Below are 21,747 nucleotides of genomic sequence, written 5' to 3'. Positions count from 1 at the left end.
CAGCACGTAGAATTGATTGCATACACTAGGATAAAAAGTCCATACCATCAAAAGTGTCCGTGTTTCAAGACAAAATAATCATAAGCAAGAAACAAATATTCAAGCCTGTCTTGTCCTTCCTGATATTGAGGGAGACTAACCCTGGGAGTGAAGAGAGTTGACTCGATGTAATCCAAGGCTTTGATCGCTAAAGTCATTATGGAAAAAGAGCAACAGAAAATGAAAGTATACAGATCAACAGGGAAGAGGTCAAGATAGAGAACGGTATGCAAATTTGGGAAGGGAAAAACAGGATAAAAGAGAACATCAAGTACTGCGAATAGCATCATGATAAAAAATATAAAAAAGAGGTCCCCATAAATCCAGACCGGTATGGACTCAGGAGAGTGGCTTTCGCAGACTCTCCTCCCCCTGAGGGTGCTTGCCGCCCTCCGCCAACTCCGACCACGGTCTCCCTGCTAATAACGCGGAGCGAACCAGACGCGCAGGGCTTACCTATGTGTGGCTGTCTCGCGATGCGGCTTCAGACGACAAGGCCCCAGGAGGCGGTGATACTACTGGAAGAAAGGCCACCTTGACCAATAGACCACCGGAGGGGGTTGGTTGAAATGCATCCTCTGAACTTGAGATTTATAGCGCCATTACTTTACATGATTGTACTTTGGTATCTTGAAATACGGATATCTCGCTCCCTGGGCATCATACATACTTCAGATTGGAGTAAGTTCTTTTTCAAGGATTGAAGGTCTACTATTATCATTTTTAAGCAAATCAAGCGATCCAATAGATTGTTTAATCATTTCAAAGATCATGGGGCACTTCCCTTCTGAGTAGAAGTTGAGGCTATTCAGAACATTAAAATAGGAAGGAAGGTCCCCTGCAAGACTTCCAGTTCGGCAGAGTCGCACGTTCGATTCATGCTCTGATCCATTCATCCATTTCTCTGCTTTTTCAATCATTCATATTTCTTCCCAATATCTCCATCACATCTACATCGTTTTCCTTGTTGTCGTCGGTTTACAGATACAGCACTTGGTCTAAGCTTAGTACTCGATCCTCATTGGACCTAACTGACTCCGTATCCACTATCACCCGCCGGGTATCCACCCAAAATTAAGGCAGGCGGAACCCATCACGTGTTTGTATGTCTAATTCTTTGGGCTAAGAGAATATGAAGTGTTTCATTCTTAGCTATAATATGGGCTACGTGTTGACAGGGCTTACAGGTTCTCCAATCATCGATTGCATACCCGAAAGTAACTTATTGAGATGAAATGGCTTTTGCGCTTTTGCGGATCAGCTAGACGCAAAATATATCATCTGTTCAATCTCTACCCATGGCTTTCCCTTACGGGAGAATATACCTACTTCTTGCACAGCTATGTCCAATAGGGGTTGTTCATTACCAATATCAGCACAATTTGCCAGATCCAGAGACCACATCATGGTCAAGTTTCTAGGGCAGAGATCTACGAGCGCTATTGTCGAAATGATAATCTTTTTTATTGAATTACCACTTGCTAGAAAAACAGTTAGTGGTAAATAGTGGACTCACGACCTAACGACAAAGAGTCCACAAATTTCTGTCGCAGGGCCGATATCTGCTTCTTGTGCTCCAGTCCTTGAAATTGCATGGAACATCCAAAATTGAGCTCGAAGGAGGCCATCAAATGTGCGAGTGGAATCCGGATCATTTGAATCCAGGATGGTGTTTAGACTCGCTCGGCTGTCTTGAGCACGGTAAAAGCGTCCTCCAAAAACCCCCGCTCGTTCATGTAATTCTAGATCTGGCTGTAGCAGATTTTGTGGTTCGAGAGGCTCGGCGCAGTGCCTGGCCCGGCACCCTGTCGGTACCAAGCACCGTTCGATCAGCTGAGCTCCCAGGACGGGGCGTCTAATTGTTCAATGAGTCAAATTAGCGAGATTCTTCGTATTAGCTTCGCACTTTTCTGGTCAATACAAGCGAGAATGACCGACCTACCAGGAGATAACATTCTTTAACAAGAACTCCAACCCGGGAATATTGTGTGCTGCGACAAAGGAATCTCTCAAAACACCTTCGGGGCTGAAAAAAGAAAGGCAATTGATCAAATTGCGAGCTCCATGCTCTCGCCGGTAAGATGCAATGTCGTCTAGGTGGTCAAGTGCAGTGTCGAACACCAATTGCAAAGTCTTGTCGTAATGCGAGGCTGTGACTCCTAGTTTATTGTATCATGGACATTCTTATTTTGACGGTAAATGTCTAGAAATTGCTTGTATAATAGCTCAAACTCGTTGGTATGATCTCCAATTTGGGCTACGGCCAGTGGCATGCCTCCTACCTCGGTAGAGATTCGCTCTGGCAAGTTTTACGGGTCCTCCTGTCATACTATGGATCTCAGAAGATGTCCCCCATCATCCATAGACAAGCCGTCTACTGAGAGTCCCAGAGGGCTCATACTATCAATCTCGCAGGACTGTGTAGCGATTTCGCGGGATTTTGGAGTGATGACTATCGATCCAATATCGCTAGCAGGGATGTTGTCTTGTATGTTGGCCAGTTCAGAAATATTGTCAAACACAAGCAGCTAAGGTACGCTAAGTATGTAAATTATTACGAGGTTCGAGCTTCCACATAAGAAATATATGAAAAGAAAGGCTCACGATTATCTCAAAACCATCGCTAGACCAAGTTGATAGCCTGCATCTGACTAGACGAGAAATCTGTGAGGGTTTTATCTTGAATAGAGGCAGCCATGCTGTTCCAGGCTTTCTATAATAGACAAGAGCAGGTCGGTTGGCAAGCAAAGTAACGACCTTCTGGTATTTGACGGTGAATGATCTCCCAGACGCAAAATCTGTCTTGGTAATAGTTGGAATTCAGGGCAAGGGTTTCAAGTTCAAAGATAATTGTGACGAAAATGATGCATAGCTCTACAAACCCTACCCGCTATACAACGAGCCTGTCTTTCAAGATGCTCTGCTGATATCCATTGCCAACGCAAATTACTCCATACCATTCATATTGTACTGTTTTATGAATGATATGATAACTGTCAAGAAGGCTGAAAATGGTGTCCATCAAAGATATAATTATGGTATCCTGATCCATTATGAAACTCAACAAAGAACTAGGCCCTTCCTGTACGCAAATTATTGGCTCCATGTGAATGCAGAAGCACACTTCTAGACAAGATTCAATCAAACTAAGGGAGGCGTGCTGATTATGGTTACTAGTAAGCCCTAAGGCGCATAGGGAAACGTTCGGCCAGTTCGCAAATACAATCTTGAGGGGCCCGAGAATCTAGATCACAATATCTCCAGTATCAAGATATCAAACTAACCACGGCCTTGATACTGTCAGCTTGCCGAATCAGATCTACAACTTGCACATGAAACTCGAGCCAAATTCATGCTCAGATCCAGTCTCAACTCCAGACCATGTATCGAGAAAACGTCGAAAGAGAAGCAGAGTCCATTTCTGGATTGGAAATGCAATTCATGGAGCCTATGTAAAGAGTCGAAAAGTGACTCTGGTCTAGCCTGCGACTGTCCGTAGACAGCTCACATCTAGACACAGCTTTCCATCCTCAGACCGCCATGGGTATTCATCCATTTCCGCGATTCAACCTCCAAATAAACCATCCGTTACCAGCAAAAAAAATTCAAGTGAAGACGAAGAAGCGTGATATCATCCGTACAAGTACCAGCCGTATCTGGTGTGCTATCATTCGTTTGGGCCGTGGTCGTGTCGTGGCAATGCGAAGATTTTTATCGTAGAACTCGACTAGCCGATCGCGGCTCAGGTGGTTGTTTTAACGACTTGAATAATTTATTGACCGGGGTTGGGGTTCATCTGTAAATGGCGACTAGTCAGCCTTCTATCCTTCACTTTTGATGGTGGTGATTGCAGCATAGGTGTCGCAAGTATTTTATGTTCGGTTGTGCGTGGGGTGTGAGTCAGTCGGTATGTACCTTGCGCTTGCCACCGGTCATGGTCACGTTGACGAAACGGCGGGTGTAAAGCACACGCTTGTAGGCGCGACCCTTGGGGTTCTTCTTCTTCTCCTGGGGCTCGACCTGGATGCAGAATCATCGTTAAAAAAGGTGGTTCGGATGGAGGGCCACTGCGACCGTGTATCGAGTGGCGTTTGTTGAATTTCGAAGATAACTCACCTTAGGAGTAGCAGCCTTGACCTTACCGGCACGGGCGAGAGAGCCGTGAACCTTACCCATGTTGGATGATTGACGTTGATGAACGGGAGATTGAAGTGGTGTGTGAAGCGATTCTTGAGTCTCGATTGAGTGCAAAATTGGGAGTGCGACCTGTGTGGGGCGGCTTAGCGAGTGCCTTCGGATTCCGGATTAACTCAGCCATTGTGGGGTCATGTGACTGTGGTGAGGTAATCCGGCGTTAAGGGTCTTGGCAATGATTTCACCGAGGTATAAGTTCACTACAACGTATTCTTACGATGTAAAATTGTTTCGACGAGGTTTGGTATTGATATCAATCGATGGGTGAGAAGAAAGAAGATATATTCACGGAAGCCACAAAATAAGAGGTATCTACAAAATATTACAACAACATACGGCTTCTTTAGCCATACGACTCAAAAATCGGAGGTGACCCTGGGTGTATACCCTCTGATATCATTTCTACATATAGTACAATCCTCTTCCAGCGCTATGCATTATAATTACAAGATTCCGTAGTTGTAACAAGTCCAACTCGCTCTTAAGTGTATATTCATGACCCCCTTGCCTTCGCAGCAGCTTCTTCGCGTTCCTTCTTTCTTGCCAGGTACCGCTCCTTTGCGCTGGAGACCTCTCCCTCGGTCTTGCGGGTGCGACTTTTCTCCGCAATCTCCTTCTGTTTCGCAGCCTCGGCTTCCTCTTCTTGTCGGGCACGCTCCTCGTATTGGCTCGCAACCATGTCGGTCTGTCGAGCTCTCTGGGCAGCACGTGCATTTTGGTGACCGCCGGCTGGGCGAGCAGCAGGCCGTGGAACTGCTTTGGGTGCAGGTTGTTGGGATTTCGGTTTTGGTGCGACGTTCAATCCTGCAGACAACAGCTGGCGCTTGTCGACAATTTGACCCTCGTCGTTGACAGCAACACGAGCGCCATGAGAGTTAAGATCCTCGGCCTTCTGGGCCTCTGTCTTCTCATCCTCATCTTTTCTCTCTTCTGCTTCTGGAAGCTCTCCTGCTTTTACGCGACGAGCAGCTTCTTCGGCAGCTTTGACAGCCTCTTCGTGCTGTTCTTCGCCTCGAGAAAGCACGTCTCGGTAAAATCCAATCATGCCGGAGTTGCCACTCTTCTTTCTTCGCTCTTCCTCCTCCTTTTCGCGCCGTGCCTCCTCTTCCTCGGCCTTGCGCAGTTCTTCTTGTTGCGCCTTGTATGCAGCCGTGACAAACTTCTCCTTGTCGCCAAATTCGTCACCTTCAGCTTCACGTTCCTTGGCAAGCTGACGATCCTTCGCTCGGAGTTGATCCCTTTTCCGGATTTCTGCACTCTGTAACAAGTTCTGCATATACTTCGGCGTTTCGCTCTTGGTATTCACCGAGGACTTGGCAGTTTTGGCGTGCAAGCTATCGTATACAGCATCGTATGAGTAGATCGAGGGATCGATTTCTTCGGCTTGCTTTGCATGCTTCTTGCTGCTGTGCATTGCTGACAAATTAGTGAAATCTTGGCCAGGCGCGGTCGGCTTGTTCGACTTTGCCTTATTAAGCCCCAAGTGCATTTCGCCCTGCTGCTTTTTTTCCTTTTCCTCATCTTCGTCCTCGTCATCAGCAAACAACGAGTTTTTGTTGAGTGGTTTGATCGAGGGTTTGGCAGCACTTCCGAATTGCATCTTGCGTTTCGGCGGCGGACCTGCACTTTGCGGTTTCGTCATCGGTACAGGTTCTTTTAAGCCTCCAATTGTAGAAAGCTCAATTGCTCCATGTTCGTTCGACTCGTCCTCGTCGCCAGAGCCATCGTCAAAAATGTTCTTTCTCTTCTGTCCGAGAGGATTTCTCGGTTTCGGTGCTGCGGGCTTTTTGTTCCCGAGACTAAGATTCATCGGCATAGCAAAATTTATGTTTATCGGGTAATGCTTAAATTGGGGATGGAGATGAATAGCAGCGACACGATTGTCTTGGGCTAGATGTTGAAGTCAAAAAGTTGCGACAGCGATAGGGCGCGATAAAGCAACAGTCTATCAGTAGGTCACGTGGTCTGGCTTTTGCGGGGAATGATCATTTCGAAGTATACAAACCTTCAATAAACGTTGATGAAATTGGAATATTTCGCTCTTATATCACAAGGTCTATACCTAATAAGACCCAATCAAGTACGCTCTGGAAACAACATGTCGGTGGCTATTACAATAGCTGTCATTGATATTTCGGTTCAACAATATATAATCATCCGTGCACAACGCATGACAATATGTTGATACTCAAAAGTTTTGAAACTGCTGAGACATCAGTAATCTGGGACGACTGCTCAAGCCAAGAGCATTACAATCTGTAACTTATCTTTCAACAAACAAATTTACCACACAAAAGCTCATACGTGGGTGCCATATTCACCGAACAAGCCACAAGCCACTAGCCACACTTTCTTATCAGCCACGTGATCATCGGCCGCTAGTAAATAGCCCCCGATGTCCTCGTCTTCCCATCTCTACCCTGATTATCGTAATCAGCCCAAAATGTCTTATTATTTCACTATATTATCACCGACTGATACACCTCTATTCAACATTGCGTTTGGCACGTCCAAAGGCGGTGGCGATGGCATTGCTCGTTTCCGCTTTCCAGAGACAGCACAGTACATGAACCAATTTATCATACACTCGAGCTTGGACATTCTGGAAGAAGCGCAATGGACAAATGGATCAATGTTAGTATACAAACATATCTCGTATCCACACATGGCCCCTGAAACATGACGCAAAGGCCCTGCGAGCTACCAGGAGACATCCACCCGCACGGAACTTATCTCACATCCAATGACCAATCGAAACTGTTGCCAAAGCTAATATAATGATAAAGGTACCTGAAGCACATCGATACCTACCCTCCCGCAGCGGCATACATCACAGCCTTCTTGACCCCCAGTGGTGCCCGTTTCCTCCTACTGCACCAACCCCCGCATCTCCCCTCTTCAACCAGCACCGGCAGCGGTCTCGGATCCTCCTCCCTGCTTGGAACAGCAGGTTCAACTACACGTGCGTCATCAAGCTCTATCGCCGCAAACCCGACCTCCCCGCAGACAGAGGAGGCCGTGCGTCAATTCATGAACGAGGTCTACGAGAACTACGTCAAGACAGCAATGAATCCATTCTACAAGCAGGGAATGGAGATTAAAAGCCCAGTTTTCAGAACACGGGTCACGGCTGCTGGGAAGAAGTGGCTTTAATTTGGTCTTCCAAGGTTGTCTTCGCTTTGGTTCATAAGCGCGGCGTTTGTGGGCATGTATTCTATCTTGGGGGGCTTGATACTTTGTTTCTATCGCATTACCGGGACTTGGCCTACATAATAAGAACTATAAAGGTGTCATGTCTATGACTGAGCCAAATATCTACTGGAGTTTTATGTAACGAGCAAGTGTATTCATGACACTAGATGATTTCCAATATCATTTACCAATTGAGGTCTCGATGAAAGCAGCGTTTCTGAGCCTGGAAAGGCTGGCAAATATGAATCGATCTGGTATCGACTAGAATCCAGAATCCCAATGCTAAACCTGCTAAAGATGGATTCGAAAAAGCAACAAGAATGCCTCTGCAGCCTCTCGAAAGTAAGGAGATTACTCCAGCCCGCAACGCCAAAGATATCCGTTCAGCCCAGGGCCCAAGCCAATTCGCGAAAATAATGAGCAAAAACCTAGATTGTAATCTGAGGAGCCAGCTTCTTCACATTGGCGTTTTTGAGTGCGTGGGCGGCTTTGACGGAATTGTCGAGTGCTTGGATGACATCTTCCAATTTGGCAACAGATCCAAAGATACCGCCTTCCATCTTGACTGACTCAACCGTGCCAATATGTAGTGATGGTTCAGCGGCTGCACTACCGTCGTCTAAAAGAACACAGTCGAAACCACGGTCATTGGCCTCGCGCATGGTGGTCGAGACGCACACATCGGTCGTCACACCTGCTAGGACGAGATTCTTGATTCCTTTGTTGCGCAGAAGAAGCTCAAAGTCAGTATGTGCAAATGCACCGCGGCCGGGTTTGTCGATTACTGGCTCATTTTCTGTGGGATACAATTCATCAATGGTGTCGTGGCCTGGTTCGCCGCGAATGAGTAGGCGGCCCATGGGACCAGTGGAGCCAATTCCCAGGCCCGAAGCATTGTTGCGAGACCGATATGCCTCACGACTGGAAAGAGTGGACAGATCGGGGCGGTGGCCTATAAGGAATTAGTGGATTACATATGTAGGGCTCGTATATGAGTGTATGCATACCCTCGCGAGTGTGGTATACTGGGAATTCCGCATCGCGGAAAGCTTTTAGCAATTTCTGCAGACGAGGAATCAAGGCCCGTGTGCCAGAAATATCATAGCCCTGGTATCCTAGGTATCCCTCGGGCAAACAGACTAGAGGTGCATTAGTTTGCATGCTCAGACAGTAGGTTTTGTATGCTTACAGTCTTTTTGCATGTCAATGATCACTAGAGCAGTGGTGTACTTGGTAAATGTTGCATCATGCGGCCAATCATATGGAAGGGCTGGAATCTGGCCCTTGCGCACTTTGTGGTGAGGCACTTGGCGTGGCTTTTCGATGATGGGGCCATGATTGTGCGTGGCATTCAAAACCGTCAGGCTCCAGATACCCGGAGACCCAGCGGCGACAAGCATAAAAGGACAGTCCATCAAACGCGATGTTCTACGGCGCTTTCGTGTCTCCTCGGTCAAGCCATTGCGCGGCCGATAGTGCCCGCCACGATCACAGCGCAGCCAAATCTTGGCAGTACGGCCAGGTTTCTTCTCGGTAGGCGTACTTGAAGACTTGACCACCACATTATAGCCATGTTCCTTTCCATGGTCTTGAACCGCAGTGAGAAGAGTGTTTCTAGTTCATAGATAATTTGTTGATATTGGCCCTATCAAGCAAAGGGCGGTGGGGTATCAGCTTACTTGTCAGGGTATGTACCTTCTGGAGGGGGCACCAATTGCATTGCCAGCTCCGGAATGTCTTGAAGGTCACTGGGCGCATCGTCCAGGTTGAGATCCGTTGAGTCAGCCATGTGGATAGATCGAGATAGGCCTTGGCCTCACAGAGAGTGCTCAATCAGAGTAGAAATAGCTGTGAGCATATTTGTCAGACCATGTTCCCACGTCCAATCTATGCGCCCCAAAACTAGAGATAGATGAAGCTTGGAAAGAGTCGGGGGTAAACAAGTGCGTGGAAGCAAACAAGGCGATCAACGATCTTATGAAGCGTGTGCGTGGGCATAGCCCCTAGAGTGGTGTCTGGAGACAACAAACACATGATTTTGGATGTTGTAAGTTTCCATGAAGGGCTTACAATGAAAATTGAAAAGTAAATAAAGCCACTTACCGCTCCGACTTGATTGCCCTACGGACCCAGAAACTGGAGACTGGGGACTGATGAATCCAGATTACGGGCTGAGGGTCGATCCCGAGGTCACGTCCAGCTTCCAATGAGGCTTAGGCTCGGATTGAATGCCTGAGCACCTGATATCTGAGGCAGGAGTTTATGCCCCAGGCGCCAAAAGAGCGGTGGGTGGCTCAACCCAGATCTTCCAAATGTAGACTAGCGTATCCCGCCCCTGACGACCGAAACAACAACATCGGTTTCTCCCAGCCCGATCTAATCTAACCCGCTTTCGCGACAAGAGAGGCGGGTCGAAGGTAAGTCAATTTTGCATACTTTGTTGTGCATCCCTCAACTATTCTGCACTCTCTTTGTGGAGGAACACGCTGCCGACTACCACGATCAATCCCTTGCGTCACCGCCTCGGCGAGGGGCTCTTATCAACGCACGGTTGTTGACATCGGGCCACCACGTAACATATGAGTCTTTGAGAGGGGCTGGCGCGATCTGCAGGGCAAGACAGCCTGGTGATTTGTCTCTAGTAACATCGGCCAATTTTGGACGACGCCCGTCGTCCAGACATCCCCTTTGCGACCGGTCTGGCTGCCCAACACTCGAAGATGCCGGCCGTCGACGAGCCTCCTTCCGAGCGGAAGCATACGAGCAGTTCTTACAGAGATGAATTGGCACATTACAAAGCCCAGTATGAATCTCTCGAGGCAGAGCTTGCGGACTTCCAGTCCTCCAGCCGGGAGCTGGAGACGGAGATGGAGAAGGACATCGAAGCCTCGGAAAAGCGGGAGCGGCAACTGAAGGAAAAGCTTGACACAATGCGATACGAGGTCGAAGAGTGGAAGGTACACCAGATTATGCTCATTGCCTACATTCGTGCGGACGCTGACATGGGCACCGGCAGACAAAATACAAGCAGTCTAAGACCGAAGCCAACACTGCGCAAAATAATTTGCAGAAGGAGATCACCACTCTGCGAGACGCAAACCGTACCTTGCAGCTAAGGTTGCGAGATATCGAAGTTGCCAACGATGACTACGAGCGACAAGCCCGAAACACCACCTCGTCCCTGGAGGACATGGAGTCCAAATACAACATCGGAATCGAGCGCGGGGTCTTGTTGGAAGAAGAAATCAGGAATGGGGAGCAAGAAAGGGAGCAGCTACGGATTGACAATCAGCGCCTGCGCGATGAGCTGTCCGACCTGAAGATCGAGGCTGAAATCGTTCAAGAGAAACTTCGGAACGCCGAGGGTCACGGCTTCCGTCGTCGCAAGCCCACTCCTCTGTACCACCGCAGCCCGTCCACCCCTCAGAATTTGGAGATCTTTGATCGCTCTCCTGGCACCGCTACATCTTCCCCAGTCTTTGCCACACCGCCCGCCAAACCATCCCTTGCGTCTGCGGCTGCCACCCCGCCTTCGCCCCCTATCTCCGAATCGTCTGTGAACATGCGCAAATCGATCAACGCACACACTACACCCAGTTTCCCCCGGCAGAGAGCTGCTGGCGCGGAGCCGGTGAACTCTCGCACCCTCCACGCTCGGACTCAGCCACGCACCACTCACTCCCGAACCCCTTCTCTTGCTTATAGCAATGGCGCCTACAGCAATGGCAATGGCCGCCCCACCCCTTCTATGTCGATCTCGTCTCGCAACAGCTTGACGAGAATGAATACATCGCGGCCACCAGGGCTCCCGAAGTCTGGATCATTGTTCCAGATCCGCGGCTTGATTGGCAAGATGCAAAAACTCGAAGAACGCGTTCAATCAGCCAAGTCACGCTTACCCGCCCCGTCTGACACCTCCTCTCTTGGCTCACCGCGCTCCGGCTCTGTGACTGGTGACAGCCCTGTCCCCTCATCGATCACAGTCCGCAGAAACTCTCGCAAGCGACTGAGTAACAGCAGTCTGGGCTCGTCTGTACGGGACAGCGAAGGCACTCCATCTTATACCCCACAAGGTCGCCAGTCATTTGGACGAACAGGCGAGAGTCGCCCAAGCAGCCGAACCAGCTTCTCCAGCCGTAGCTCTTTCAGTAAAAGTGTTCATTCTGGTGTACCCGTGAATGGTCGACCCGAAAGCCGATCGAGCCGCCCAGGCGCCAAAACGCCACTGGGCCATTACTCGACAAACCCGATGACAGAAGGCCGCCGGCCTCGGTCGTCTCTCAGCAACCACGCTGGTCAGCTCCCCAATATTGCTGGAATGTGTCTCATCGATGAGGACAGTGACAAGGACATCGAAATCTCGACACCGACAACGTCCCGTGTCCCCCGCGATACTCATATTCGACGGCCCTCTGTTGTTGCGGCAGGCTCCACCCCCGGAGTGAAGAAGCGAACCACCAGTGGAATTCCAGCACCGCGAAGCTTCAAGACTAGCATCGGACCCGGTACCATGCCGCCACCAAACCGGAAGCCCCAAGTCAGTGACCTGGGGGAAACATTCTGATTCCAGTGCTTTTCGTTGATAGTTATGGTATTTCCATGGGGGTTGAGTGGTTCTGTGCCTTGTGTGTTTGCTTTCTTTCAAGGCTGTTTTACCTATTTGACCGTGTTCGACTGCATCTACAAAGGGTGCACCCTCCGGACCCAATCCCGGATACAACGCCTCGTGTATAGACTTGCACATGCTGATTGATCTACCAGCCAGGCCTGGTCCATTCAATGCGGCCCCCGGTGGGTTCTGGGGGCGTCCTAAGCTGTGTCTCAGCTCGTCTTTTCGTTCATTATTCAATAATACCCACGATGTTTATGCTCCAATTAAGTTTTTAATTTTGTTTTGGTAGTTGATCAAATCCATTGGCTTGCGCTGGTTGGCCCCAAGAATGGGTTGAGTTGGGGTTCTGGGGTTAAGCCGGGAAATGATTGGTGCTTGTCAAGGGAACGATCTGGAATGTTGATGTTGAATCATGCACATCGGCCAAATTGGAATAGCGTACTCCGTACTATAAACGCCATGATTCTCGGGTCAATGACGTGGAGTTTATTAATTTATCTCTAACTATAGTTCGCATAAAGATTATGACTATATTGTATATACTAAGCCTTATGGCCAACCACAAAGCTAGGAAAGGTCACGGTAACATCAGATCTAGAATAGAAAGCAAAGCCTCCGAAAGCCTAGTCCGAACCCCGACTCACCAAAATTGGAAAAGCAAGGAGAAGAATCTCCGAGTCGGGGACCGAGGGGCGTGGGGATAATGATTTCTATACTCCGTACAAATATTATATATTTACTCCGTACAAATTTACAATTAAACAACATCCATTATCATTCACACATAACTGTAATACCATTTTCAAACATATCAGTTAAACGACAGTATTTCAATAAAGAAAAAAAAGGAAAAAAAAAATTAACATCGAAAGTGGCAGAAGTGGTGGGCACAAATTGTAGTGGAACCGGCCCAACAAAGTCGAGGGAGTTGGGAAGTGTTCCTGGGCCTGGAAGGTACCGTTCCATACTGTTGACTATGCAGGGGTACTTTGGACCAACTGTGAGGGAATCACCAACGTCCAGTTGGGAGGATCTCCACCTTGGTGGGACTCCAGAAAATCATCTTCTCATCAATTTTTTTTGAACTTATTGGACTTGCATTCCTCTGGAACTCTTCGGTTTCTCTCTCTCTCTTTTTTTTTTGTTCTATACATATTTATTTTATATATCTTATTCTCGGGTCTTGGTGGTTCCCGGTAAGTGCAACCCTTTTCTTTGCTTCGTGGCTACGGAGTATAGTTTGCCGTTTGCGAACTGGCTACATCGGTAGCTACCAATTTAGTCCAATTCCGCATTTGTCCGCATCTGGCCTTCTGTTTCCTCTTCTGACGCTGACACCTCGGTTTTTTCTCTCTTTTGCAGATCTTATTCCTGACGCTTATCTCACTCTCCTGACATCCATCTCTTTCCACGTACTTTTTCTGCCCGTGATAAGCTACCCGGGCACATTCCGCCACTTCTCAACATCTGTACATTACCCGACTTTTCTTATTAATCGGCGCTGTTGCATACCGCGCCTTAGCATTCAGCTTTTCAATTCTTACATGGGAATCTGACCTGTGATCAAATCATCATGGGTGTCACAAATGGCAACTCTCCGGTCAACGGCAGTTCTGCTAAGCACAGCAACCTTCCCTCACATTTCATCGGTGGCAATGCCCTCGAATCAGCACCCCCGAGCAAAGTGAAGGAATTTGTGGCCGCTCACGAGGGTCACTCTGTCATCACATCGGTAAGCAACCTTCGAAATTACTGCAGCGAATTGCAGTATTACAGCACTGCAATACTGCGAGAATTGAGGGGTTGAAGCTGACTCTCGATAGGTGCTTATCGCCAACAACGGTATCGCTGCTGTCAAAGAGATCCGTTCAGTGCGGAAATGGGCCTACGAGACTTTTGGCAACGAACGGGCCATCCAATTTACCGTGATGGCCACGCCTGAAGATCTGCACGCCAACGCCGACTATATTCGTATGGCCGACCAATACGTCGAGGTTCCCGGTGGAACTAATAATAATAATTATGCCAACGTCGAGCTGATCGTCGATGTTGCGGAGCGAATGGATGTTCACGCTGTGTGGGCAGGATGGTAAGTGGCTTGGATATGGAGATGGAGAATTGCGAACGGATTGCTGATACTCAGTTTGCAGGGGTCATGCCTCCGAAAACCCTCGGTTACCCGAATCACTTGCTGCGTCGCCGAAGAAGATCATTTTCATTGGACCCCCCGCCTCGGCCATGCGCTCTCTGGGTGACAAGATTTCCTCCACCATTGTTGCACAGCATGCTGGTGTGCCCTGTATCCCCTGGTCTGGAACCGGTGTCGACGCCGTCAAGGTTGACAGCGATGGTATTGTGACGGTCGAGGATGAAACCTATAACAAAGGTTGCACCTTCTCCCCGGAACAAGGTCTGGAGAAGGCCAAGGAGATTGGTTTCCCAGTCATGGTCAAGGCCTCCGAAGGTGGTGGTGGTAAGGGTATCCGAAAGGTCGAGAACGAGGAGGAGTTCATCTCTCTGTACAACGCCGCCGCCAACGAGATCCCTGGTTCGCCCATCTTCATCATGAAGCTGGCCGGCAACGCCCGCCATCTGGAGGTGCAGCTGCTGGCTGACCAGTACGGCAACAACATCTCCCTCTTCGGCCGTGATTGTTCCGTTCAGCGTCGTCACCAGAAGATTATCGAGGAAGCTCCCGTTACTATTGCGAAGCAGCCCACTTTCCAGGCCATGGAGCGCGCTGCCGTGAGCTTGGGTCGTTTGGTCGGATACGTTTCTGCCGGTACCGTCGAATACCTGTACTCCCACTCCGACGACAAGTTCTACTTCCTTGAGTTGAACCCCCGTCTGCAGGTCGAGCATCCCACCACCGAGATGGTCTCTGGTGTCAATTTGCCCGCTGCTCAGCTCCAGATTGCCATGGGTATTCCCCTTCACCGCATCCGTGACATTCGTCTGCTCTACGGTGTGGACCCCAACACCTCCGTCGACATTGACTTCGACTTCTCCAAGGAGGAGAGCTACCAGACTCAGCGCCGTCCTCAGCCCAAGGGCCACACCACTGCCTGCCGTATCACCTCCGAAGATCCTGGCGAGGGTTTCAAGCCCTCCAGTGGTACTATGCACGAGCTGAACTTCCGCAGTTCCTCCAATGTGTGGGGTTACTTCTCTGTCGGTACTGCCGGTGGTATTCACAGCTTCTCCGACAGTCAGTTTGGTCACATTTTCGCCTACGGCGAGAACCGATCTGCCTCCCGCAAGCACATGGTTGTTGCTTTGAAAGAGCTGAGCATTCGTGGTGATTTCCGCACCACTGTCGAGTATTTAATTAAGCTTCTGGAAACCCCCGCCTTCGAGGATAACACCATCACCACTGGATGGCTCGACCAGCTCATTACCAACAAGCTGACCGCTGAGCGCCCTGACCAGATTGTTGCCATTATTTGTGGTGCAGTCACTAAGGCCCATCTTGCTAGCGAGGCTGGCATTGAAGAGTATCGCGTTAGCCTCGGAAAGGGTCAGGTTCCCTCCAAGGAAATCCTGAAGACTGTCTTCCCCGTCGACTTTATTTACGAGGGCGAGCGCTACAAGTTCACTGCCACTCGCGCCAGCTTGGACAGCTACCACCTGTTCATCAACGGCTCCAAGTGTTCAGTTGGCGTTCGTGCTCTGGCTGACGGTGGTTTGTTGGTCCTGCTCGATGGCCGCAGTCACAACGTCTACTGGAAGGAAGAGCCCGCTGCGACCCGTCTCAGCGTTGACGGCAAGACCTGTCTTCTGGAGCAGGAGAACGACCCCACTCAACTTCGTTCTCCCTCTCCTGGTAAGCTTGTCAAGTTCACCGTCGAGAACGGTCAGCACGTCCGCTCAGGCCAGTCGTATGCCGAGGTTGAGGTCATGAAGATGTACATGCCCCTCATCGCCCAAGAGGATGGTATTGTGCAGCTCATTAAGCAACCGGGTGCCACCCTGGAAGCTGGTGACATTCTCGCTATACTTGCTCTGGATGACCCCTCCCGCGTTAAGCACGCTCAGCCCTTCACTGGACAGCTGCCCGAGCTTGGGTCCCCCACTGTCCTTGGTAACAAGCCATCGCAGCGATTCTTCCTGCTCCACGGCATTCTGGAGAACATCCTCCGTGGTTTCGACAACCAGGTCATCATGGGCACTACCTTGAATGATCTGGTTGAGGTGCTGCGTAACATCGACCTTCCTTACGGCGAGTGGAATGCGCAGTCCTCCGCGCTGCACTCCCGTATCCCCCAGAAGCTGGATGCTCAACTCCAAGCCCTTGTTGATAAGGCCAAGGCTCGCAAGGCCGAGTTCCCTGCCAAGCAGCTCCAGAAGGCTATCGTTCGCTTCATCGAGGAGAATGTTGCACCTGCTGATGCTGATATCCTCAAGGCTACCCTCCTGCCTTTAGTCCAGGTTATCAACAAGTACGTGGATGGCTTGAAGTCCAACGAGTACAATGTCTTCATTGGTCTGCTCGAGCAGTACTATGACGTTGAGAAGCTATTCTCTACTCACAACTTCCGTGATGAGGACGTCATTCTCAAGCTCCGTGAGGAGAACAAGGATGATATCACTGGCATTGTCCACACTGTTCTATCTCACAGCCGCATTGGATCCAAGAACAACCTGGTCCTGGCCATTTTGGACATGTACCGCCCCAACCAGCCTAATGTTGAGAATGTTGGCAAGTATTTCAAGCCTATCCTCAAGAAGTTGACAGATCTCGAGTCACGCTCCTCTGCCAAGGTCACTCTCAAGGCCCGTGAGGTTTTGATCCAGTGTGCCATGCCCTCTCTGGATGAGCGTCTGTCCCAGATGGAGCACATCCTCAAGTCCTCTGTTGTTGAGTCTCGCTACGGTGAGACCGGTTGGGAGCACCGTGAGCCTTCCTTCGATATCTTGAAGGAGGTTGTTGACTCGAAGTACACCGTCTTTGATGTCCTTCCTCGCTTCTTCGTCCACAACGACCCTTGGGTTACCCTCGCTGCTCTGGAAGTTTACGTGCGCCGTGCCTACCGTGCCTATACCCTCAAGGGCATCGAATACGATGCCTCCACTGAGCAGCCCTTCCTATCCTGGGACTTCAGCCTTGGCAAGCTGGGCCAGCCCGAGTTCGGTTCCCTCTCTTCCACCCAGCCCTCGGCCCCGGGTACACCCATTTCGGAGGTCAACCCCTTTAAGCGGATCAACTCTATCAGCGAGTTCTCCTCTTTGAACGACCCCCTGAGTGACCCGGTCCGCAAGGGTGTTATCATTCCTGTCCAGTATTTGGAGGATGCTCAGGATATCCTTTCCAAGGCTCTTGAGTCCTTCCCTCTCGGCGGCTCCAATGCCAAGCGTCCCAGCGACAAAGGCCTTATCGCCAGCCTTGAGGGCAAGCGTCGCCCCATCCCCAAAGTTGAACACGACAGTGAGCTCACTGGTGTCTGCAACATTGCCATCCGCGACATCGAGGATCTCGATGACCAGGAGCTTGTTGGACAGATGAAGCAGCTTCTTGCTGACCACAAGGACGAGCTCCTTGCCCGCCGTGTTCGTCGTGTTACCTTCATTTGCGGCAAGCAGGGCGTCTACCCTGGCTACTTCACCTTCCGCGGTCCCCACTACGAGGAGGATTTGAGTATCCGTCATAACGAGCCCGCTCTTGCCTTCCAGCTCGAGCTTGGACGTCTCTCCTTGTTCAACATCAAGCCCGTCTTCACTGAGAACCGCAGCATCCATGTGTATGAGGCTATTGGCAAGGGCGCTGGGAACGATAAGGCTGTCGACAAGCGCTACTTCATCCGCGCCGTCGTTCGTCCCGGCCGCCTTCGCGATGATATCCCTACCGCTGAGTACCTCATATCCGAGGCCGACCGCCTTATGAACGACATCCTGGACGCTCTGGAGATTATTGGAAACAACAACTCCGACCTGAACCACATCTTCATCAACTTCTCCCCTGTCTTCAACCTCCAGCCAGATGATGTTGAGCAGGCCCTCGCCGGTTTCCTCGACCGCTTCGGTCGCCGTCTCTGGCGCCTCCGTGTCACCGGTGCCGAGATCCGTATCCTCTGCACTGACCCCACCACAGGCATGCCCTACCCTCTCCGTGTGATCATCAGCAACACCTACGGATTCATCATCAACGTTGAGCTTTACATCGAGCGCAAGTCTGAGAAGGGCGAGTGGATTTTCCAGAGCATTGGTGGTACCACCAAGCTCGGCTCCATGCACATGCGCCCTGTCTCTACTCCCTATCCTACCAAGGAGTGGTTGCAGCCCAAGCGTTACAAGGCTCACTTGATGGGAACCCAGTACGTGTACGATTTCCCCGAGCTCTTCCGCCAGGCCTTCCAGAACAGCTGGACCAAGGTATCGAAGACCATCCCCTCCTTGTATGAGAAGCGTCCCCCTGTCGGCGAGTGCATGGACTACAGCGAGCTTGTTCTCGATGATACCGACAACCTCATTGAGGTTGCTCGCGAGCCCGGCACAAACACCCACGGTATGGTTGGATGGATTGTCACCGCCCGTACTCCTGAGTATCCCCGTGGCAGACGATTCATCATTGTCGCCAACGACATCACCTTCCAGATTGGTTCGTTCGGTCCCCAGGAAGACAAGTACTTCCACAAGTGTACCGAGCTTGCCCGGTCGCTGGGTATCCCGCGCATCTACTTGTCTGCCAATTCCGGTGCTCGCATCGGCATGGCCGACGAGCTGATTCCATTCTTCTCTGTTGCCTGGAAAAACCCCGAGAAGCCCGAGGCCGGCTTCAAGTACCTCTACCTCACTCCCGAGGTCAAGGCGCGCTTCGATGCTAGCAAGAAGAAGGAAGTCATCACCGAGATGATCCATGATGAAGGCGAAGAGCGCCACAAGATCACCACTGTCATCGGTGCTAAGGACGGTCTGGGTGTCGAGTGTCTGAAGGGTTCCGGTCTTATTGCCGGTGCCACCTCCAAAGCTTACGAGGACATCTTCACCATCACTCTCGTTACCTGCCGCTCTGTCGGTATTGGCGCTTACTTAGTTCGTCTTGGTCAGCGTGCCATCCAGGTTGAGGGCCAGCCCATCATCCTCACTGGTGCCCCTGCCATCAACAAGCTGCTCGGTCGCGAGGTCTACACTTCCAACCTCCAGCTTGGTGGTACTCAGATCATGTATAAGAACGGTGTTTCTCACATGACTGCCAACGATGACTTCGAGGGTGTCGAGAAGATTGTTGAGTGGATGTCTTTCGTGCCCGACAAGAAGGGTGCTCCCATTCCCATCCGCCCCTGGTCCGATAACTGGGATCGTGATGTTGCCTACTTCCCTCCCCCCAAGCAGACCTATGATGTTAGATGGCTCATCGGCGGTAAGGAGGACGTTGACGGCTTCCTTCCTGGTCTGTTTGACAAGGACTCGTTCGAGGAGGCCCTTGGTGGCTGGGCCCGCACTGTCGTCGTCGGCCGTGCCCGCCTCGGTGGTATCCCCATGGGTGTCATTGCTGTCGAGACTCGCAGCGTCGAGAACGTCACCCCTGCCGACCCCGCCAACCCCGACTCTATGGAGATGATTTCCAACGAGGCTGGCGGTGTCTGGTACCCCAACTCGGCATACAAGACTGCGCAGGCTCTGCGCGACTTCAACAACGGTGAACAGCTGCCCGTCATGATCCTGGCCAACTGGCGTGGATTCTCTGGTGGTCAGCGTGACATGTACAACGAAGTCCTCAAGTACGGCTCGTACATTGTCGACGCCCTGGTCAAGTACGAGCAGCCCGTCTTCGTCTACATCCCACCCCACGGTGAGCTTCGCGGAGGATCCTGGGTCGTCGTTGATCCCACCATCAACCCTGACCAGATGGAGATGTACGCCGATGAAGACTCCCGCGGAGGTGTTCTCGAACCCGAGGGTATCGTTGGTATCAAGTACCGCCGCGACAAGCAGCTCGACACCATGGCCCGTCTGGATGCCAAGTACGGCGAGCTCCGCCGTGCCCTGGAAGACACTTCTCTTACCAAGGAGCAGCTGTCCGACGTCAAGTCCCAGATGGCCGCTCGCGAAGAGCAGCTTTTGCCCGTCTACATGCAGATCGCCCTCCAATTCGCCGATCTGCACGATCGCGCCGGCCGCATGCAAGCCAAGAACGCCATTCGCCAGCCTTTGCAGTGGGTTAACTCCCGCCGCTTCTTCTACTGGCGTCTGCGCCGTCGTTTGAGCGAAGAGCTCATCGTCAAGCGTATGGTCGCTGCCTCTGCTTCCCCCGCACCCCGCACCGGTGCCGCCGGTGCCATCCCCACCACCGGATCCCACCCTTCCACCGAGTCGCCCCGTGTTGCCCACCTGCGCACTCTGCACGCTTGGACTGGGCTCTTGGACGAGGAGCTCGAGCACGATGACCAGAAGGTTGCTGCTTGGTACGAGGAGAACAAGAAGCTTGTTCAGACCAAGGTCGAGTTGCTCCGCACCGAGGGCGTTGCTTCTGAGGTTGCGCAGTTGTTGATTGGTAACAAGGAGGGTGGTTTGCGTGGTGTCCAGCAGGTGCTTTCTATGTTGCCTGTTGAGGAGCGCGAGAGTGTGCTCAAGTACCTCGGTTCCGCTTAAAAATAGATCGCTTGTAGGGTGATTATGACTTGATGCTTTTTTCTTGTTTCAGATTGCATGGTGTTTCTCATGTCTAGCATATATCGGACTGTTGTCAAATTTCAATTTACATTTCAATAATTCATTCATTATCCTCCCCCTTGAAGAGACCATAGAGTAAAAACCACTAGTTTGTCGTAATATACTTTCAACGTTGCTGCGATGAGATTGCTACCAAGGTGGCAGACATCGTAAACATCATCACGCAACATGAAGAAACAAAACATGATAAACAGTATCTGATATGTCTGGAAACAGGTTATATCAAAAATGTCCCAATGAGAGACGGTATTATAGGATTTTCAGCCGCTATAAATTGATGATACAACGAGCATCTCGAAAGAAGGTTAAAATGACCCGAAAAAAGACAGCTAAAAGAGACCGAAAAGCCTAGAAAGTATACCTGAATAATAACAAGTTCCGAGTGAGCACTATACATAGCAGGGTAATATATATCGCAGTATGCTTTTATCTAGAAATAGATCTAAGTCTAGATAAACATTTGTTTCACGCAGATACAGGCTCTAAAAGCACACCAAAAGTGACATCCTGCACCTTTACCAAGCAGTCCTCCATAGGCCCGGGGCCACATGCAGCACTTCCTACGCCTACGACTCGGTCATCCAGTCTGACAAACACCCCGTCATTTTCAACGAGGTCACAAGGGTGCCGTGCCGCTTCAACAGTCTCATCGGAGTAGTACTGATTTGTTAAATGTGCACTTATATCATCGTATTTTTGTCTTAACGTAACTCTGCAAAGGTTTAAAACATAGATAAAGTTTTTTTTTAATTAAATTTTCTCTTCTTCCTATATGTCTTTTCGTTACTTTAGGGAAGTGCATCGTTGAAATTTTTATGCTCTATAGTAGCAATAAAGACTCATAATCAAAGACGTTTTCACCGTCGTCCCCGACCAGACGTCCATCTAGCCCTACCTTTCACTGATCATCTAATAATTCCACGCAGGGCAACGTGCCCTTACTCCAGTCAACCCAGTCAAGAAAATACGCAACACGCAAAAGGAAGGTTAAAAATAATTATCGCCTAGATATACGCTGAACATATCAAGTTATTTAGCAT

General features: G+C 50.3%; 6 protein-coding genes across 6 annotated transcripts; 3 read left to right on the top strand and 3 right to left on the bottom strand.

Annotated features, from left to right (window-relative positions):
* Positions 1-3,709: 3,709 nt before the first annotated feature.
* N7529_004883 (40S ribosomal eS30 domain-containing protein) lies at positions 3,710-4,329 on the bottom strand (the record flags this gene model as incomplete). Its single annotated transcript, XM_057240410.1, has 3 exons — positions 3,710-3,835; positions 3,955-4,059; positions 4,156-4,329. Coding segments are annotated over 3 exons (303 nt in total), but the record flags the coding sequence as incomplete, so codon positions are not given.
* A 397-nt stretch (positions 4,330-4,726) lies between these two features.
* On the bottom strand, positions 4,727-6,049 carry N7529_004882 (splicing regulator NSRP1-like domain-containing protein; the record flags this gene model as incomplete). Its single annotated transcript, XM_057240409.1, has 1 exon — positions 4,727-6,049. The coding sequence occupies one exon, from the start codon at positions 6,047-6,049 to the stop codon at positions 4,727-4,729; it is 1,323 nt and encodes a 440-aa protein (XP_057099704.1).
* A 627-nt stretch (positions 6,050-6,676) lies between these two features.
* Positions 6,677-7,386, top strand: N7529_004881 (TRAPP subunit TRS20; the record flags this gene model as incomplete). Its single annotated transcript, XM_057240408.1, has 2 exons — positions 6,677-6,867; positions 7,020-7,386. 2 exons carry the CDS (start codon positions 6,677-6,679, stop codon positions 7,384-7,386), a joined length of 558 nt encoding a protein of 185 aa, XP_057099703.1.
* A 467-nt stretch (positions 7,387-7,853) lies between these two features.
* On the bottom strand, positions 7,854-9,214 carry N7529_004880 (cysteine hydrolase family protein; the record flags this gene model as incomplete). The annotated part of the gene is made up of 4 exons (XM_057240407.1): positions 7,854-8,377; positions 8,433-8,564; positions 8,615-9,039; positions 9,105-9,214. 4 exons carry the CDS (start codon positions 9,212-9,214, stop codon positions 7,854-7,856), a joined length of 1,191 nt encoding a protein of 396 aa, XP_057099702.1.
* Positions 9,215-10,145: 931 nt separating this feature from the next.
* Positions 10,146-11,989, top strand: nde1 (nuclear distribution protein NudE; the record flags this gene model as incomplete). The annotated part of the gene is made up of 2 exons (XM_057240406.1): positions 10,146-10,382; positions 10,442-11,989. The coding sequence occupies 2 exons, from the start codon at positions 10,146-10,148 to the stop codon at positions 11,987-11,989; spliced, it is 1,785 nt and encodes a 594-aa protein (XP_057099701.1).
* Positions 11,990-13,610: 1,621 nt separating this feature from the next.
* Positions 13,611-20,626, top strand: N7529_004878 (acetyl-CoA carboxylase ACC1; the record flags this gene model as incomplete). Its single annotated transcript, XM_057240405.1, has 3 exons — positions 13,611-13,769; positions 13,861-14,126; positions 14,188-20,626. The coding sequence occupies 3 exons, from the start codon at positions 13,611-13,613 to the stop codon at positions 20,624-20,626; spliced, it is 6,864 nt and encodes a 2,287-aa protein (XP_057099700.1).
* Between the last annotated feature and the right edge of the window lie 1,121 nt (positions 20,627-21,747).

The sequence above is a fragment of the Penicillium soppii genome (assembly GCF_028829465.1).
Source record: "Penicillium soppii strain IBT 18220 chromosome Unknown utg000004l, whole genome shotgun sequence".
In the NCBI taxonomy this organism is placed as follows: domain Eukaryota; kingdom Fungi; phylum Ascomycota; class Eurotiomycetes; order Eurotiales; family Aspergillaceae; genus Penicillium; species Penicillium soppii.
This window is presented reverse-complemented; position numbering and strand designations above follow the sequence as displayed.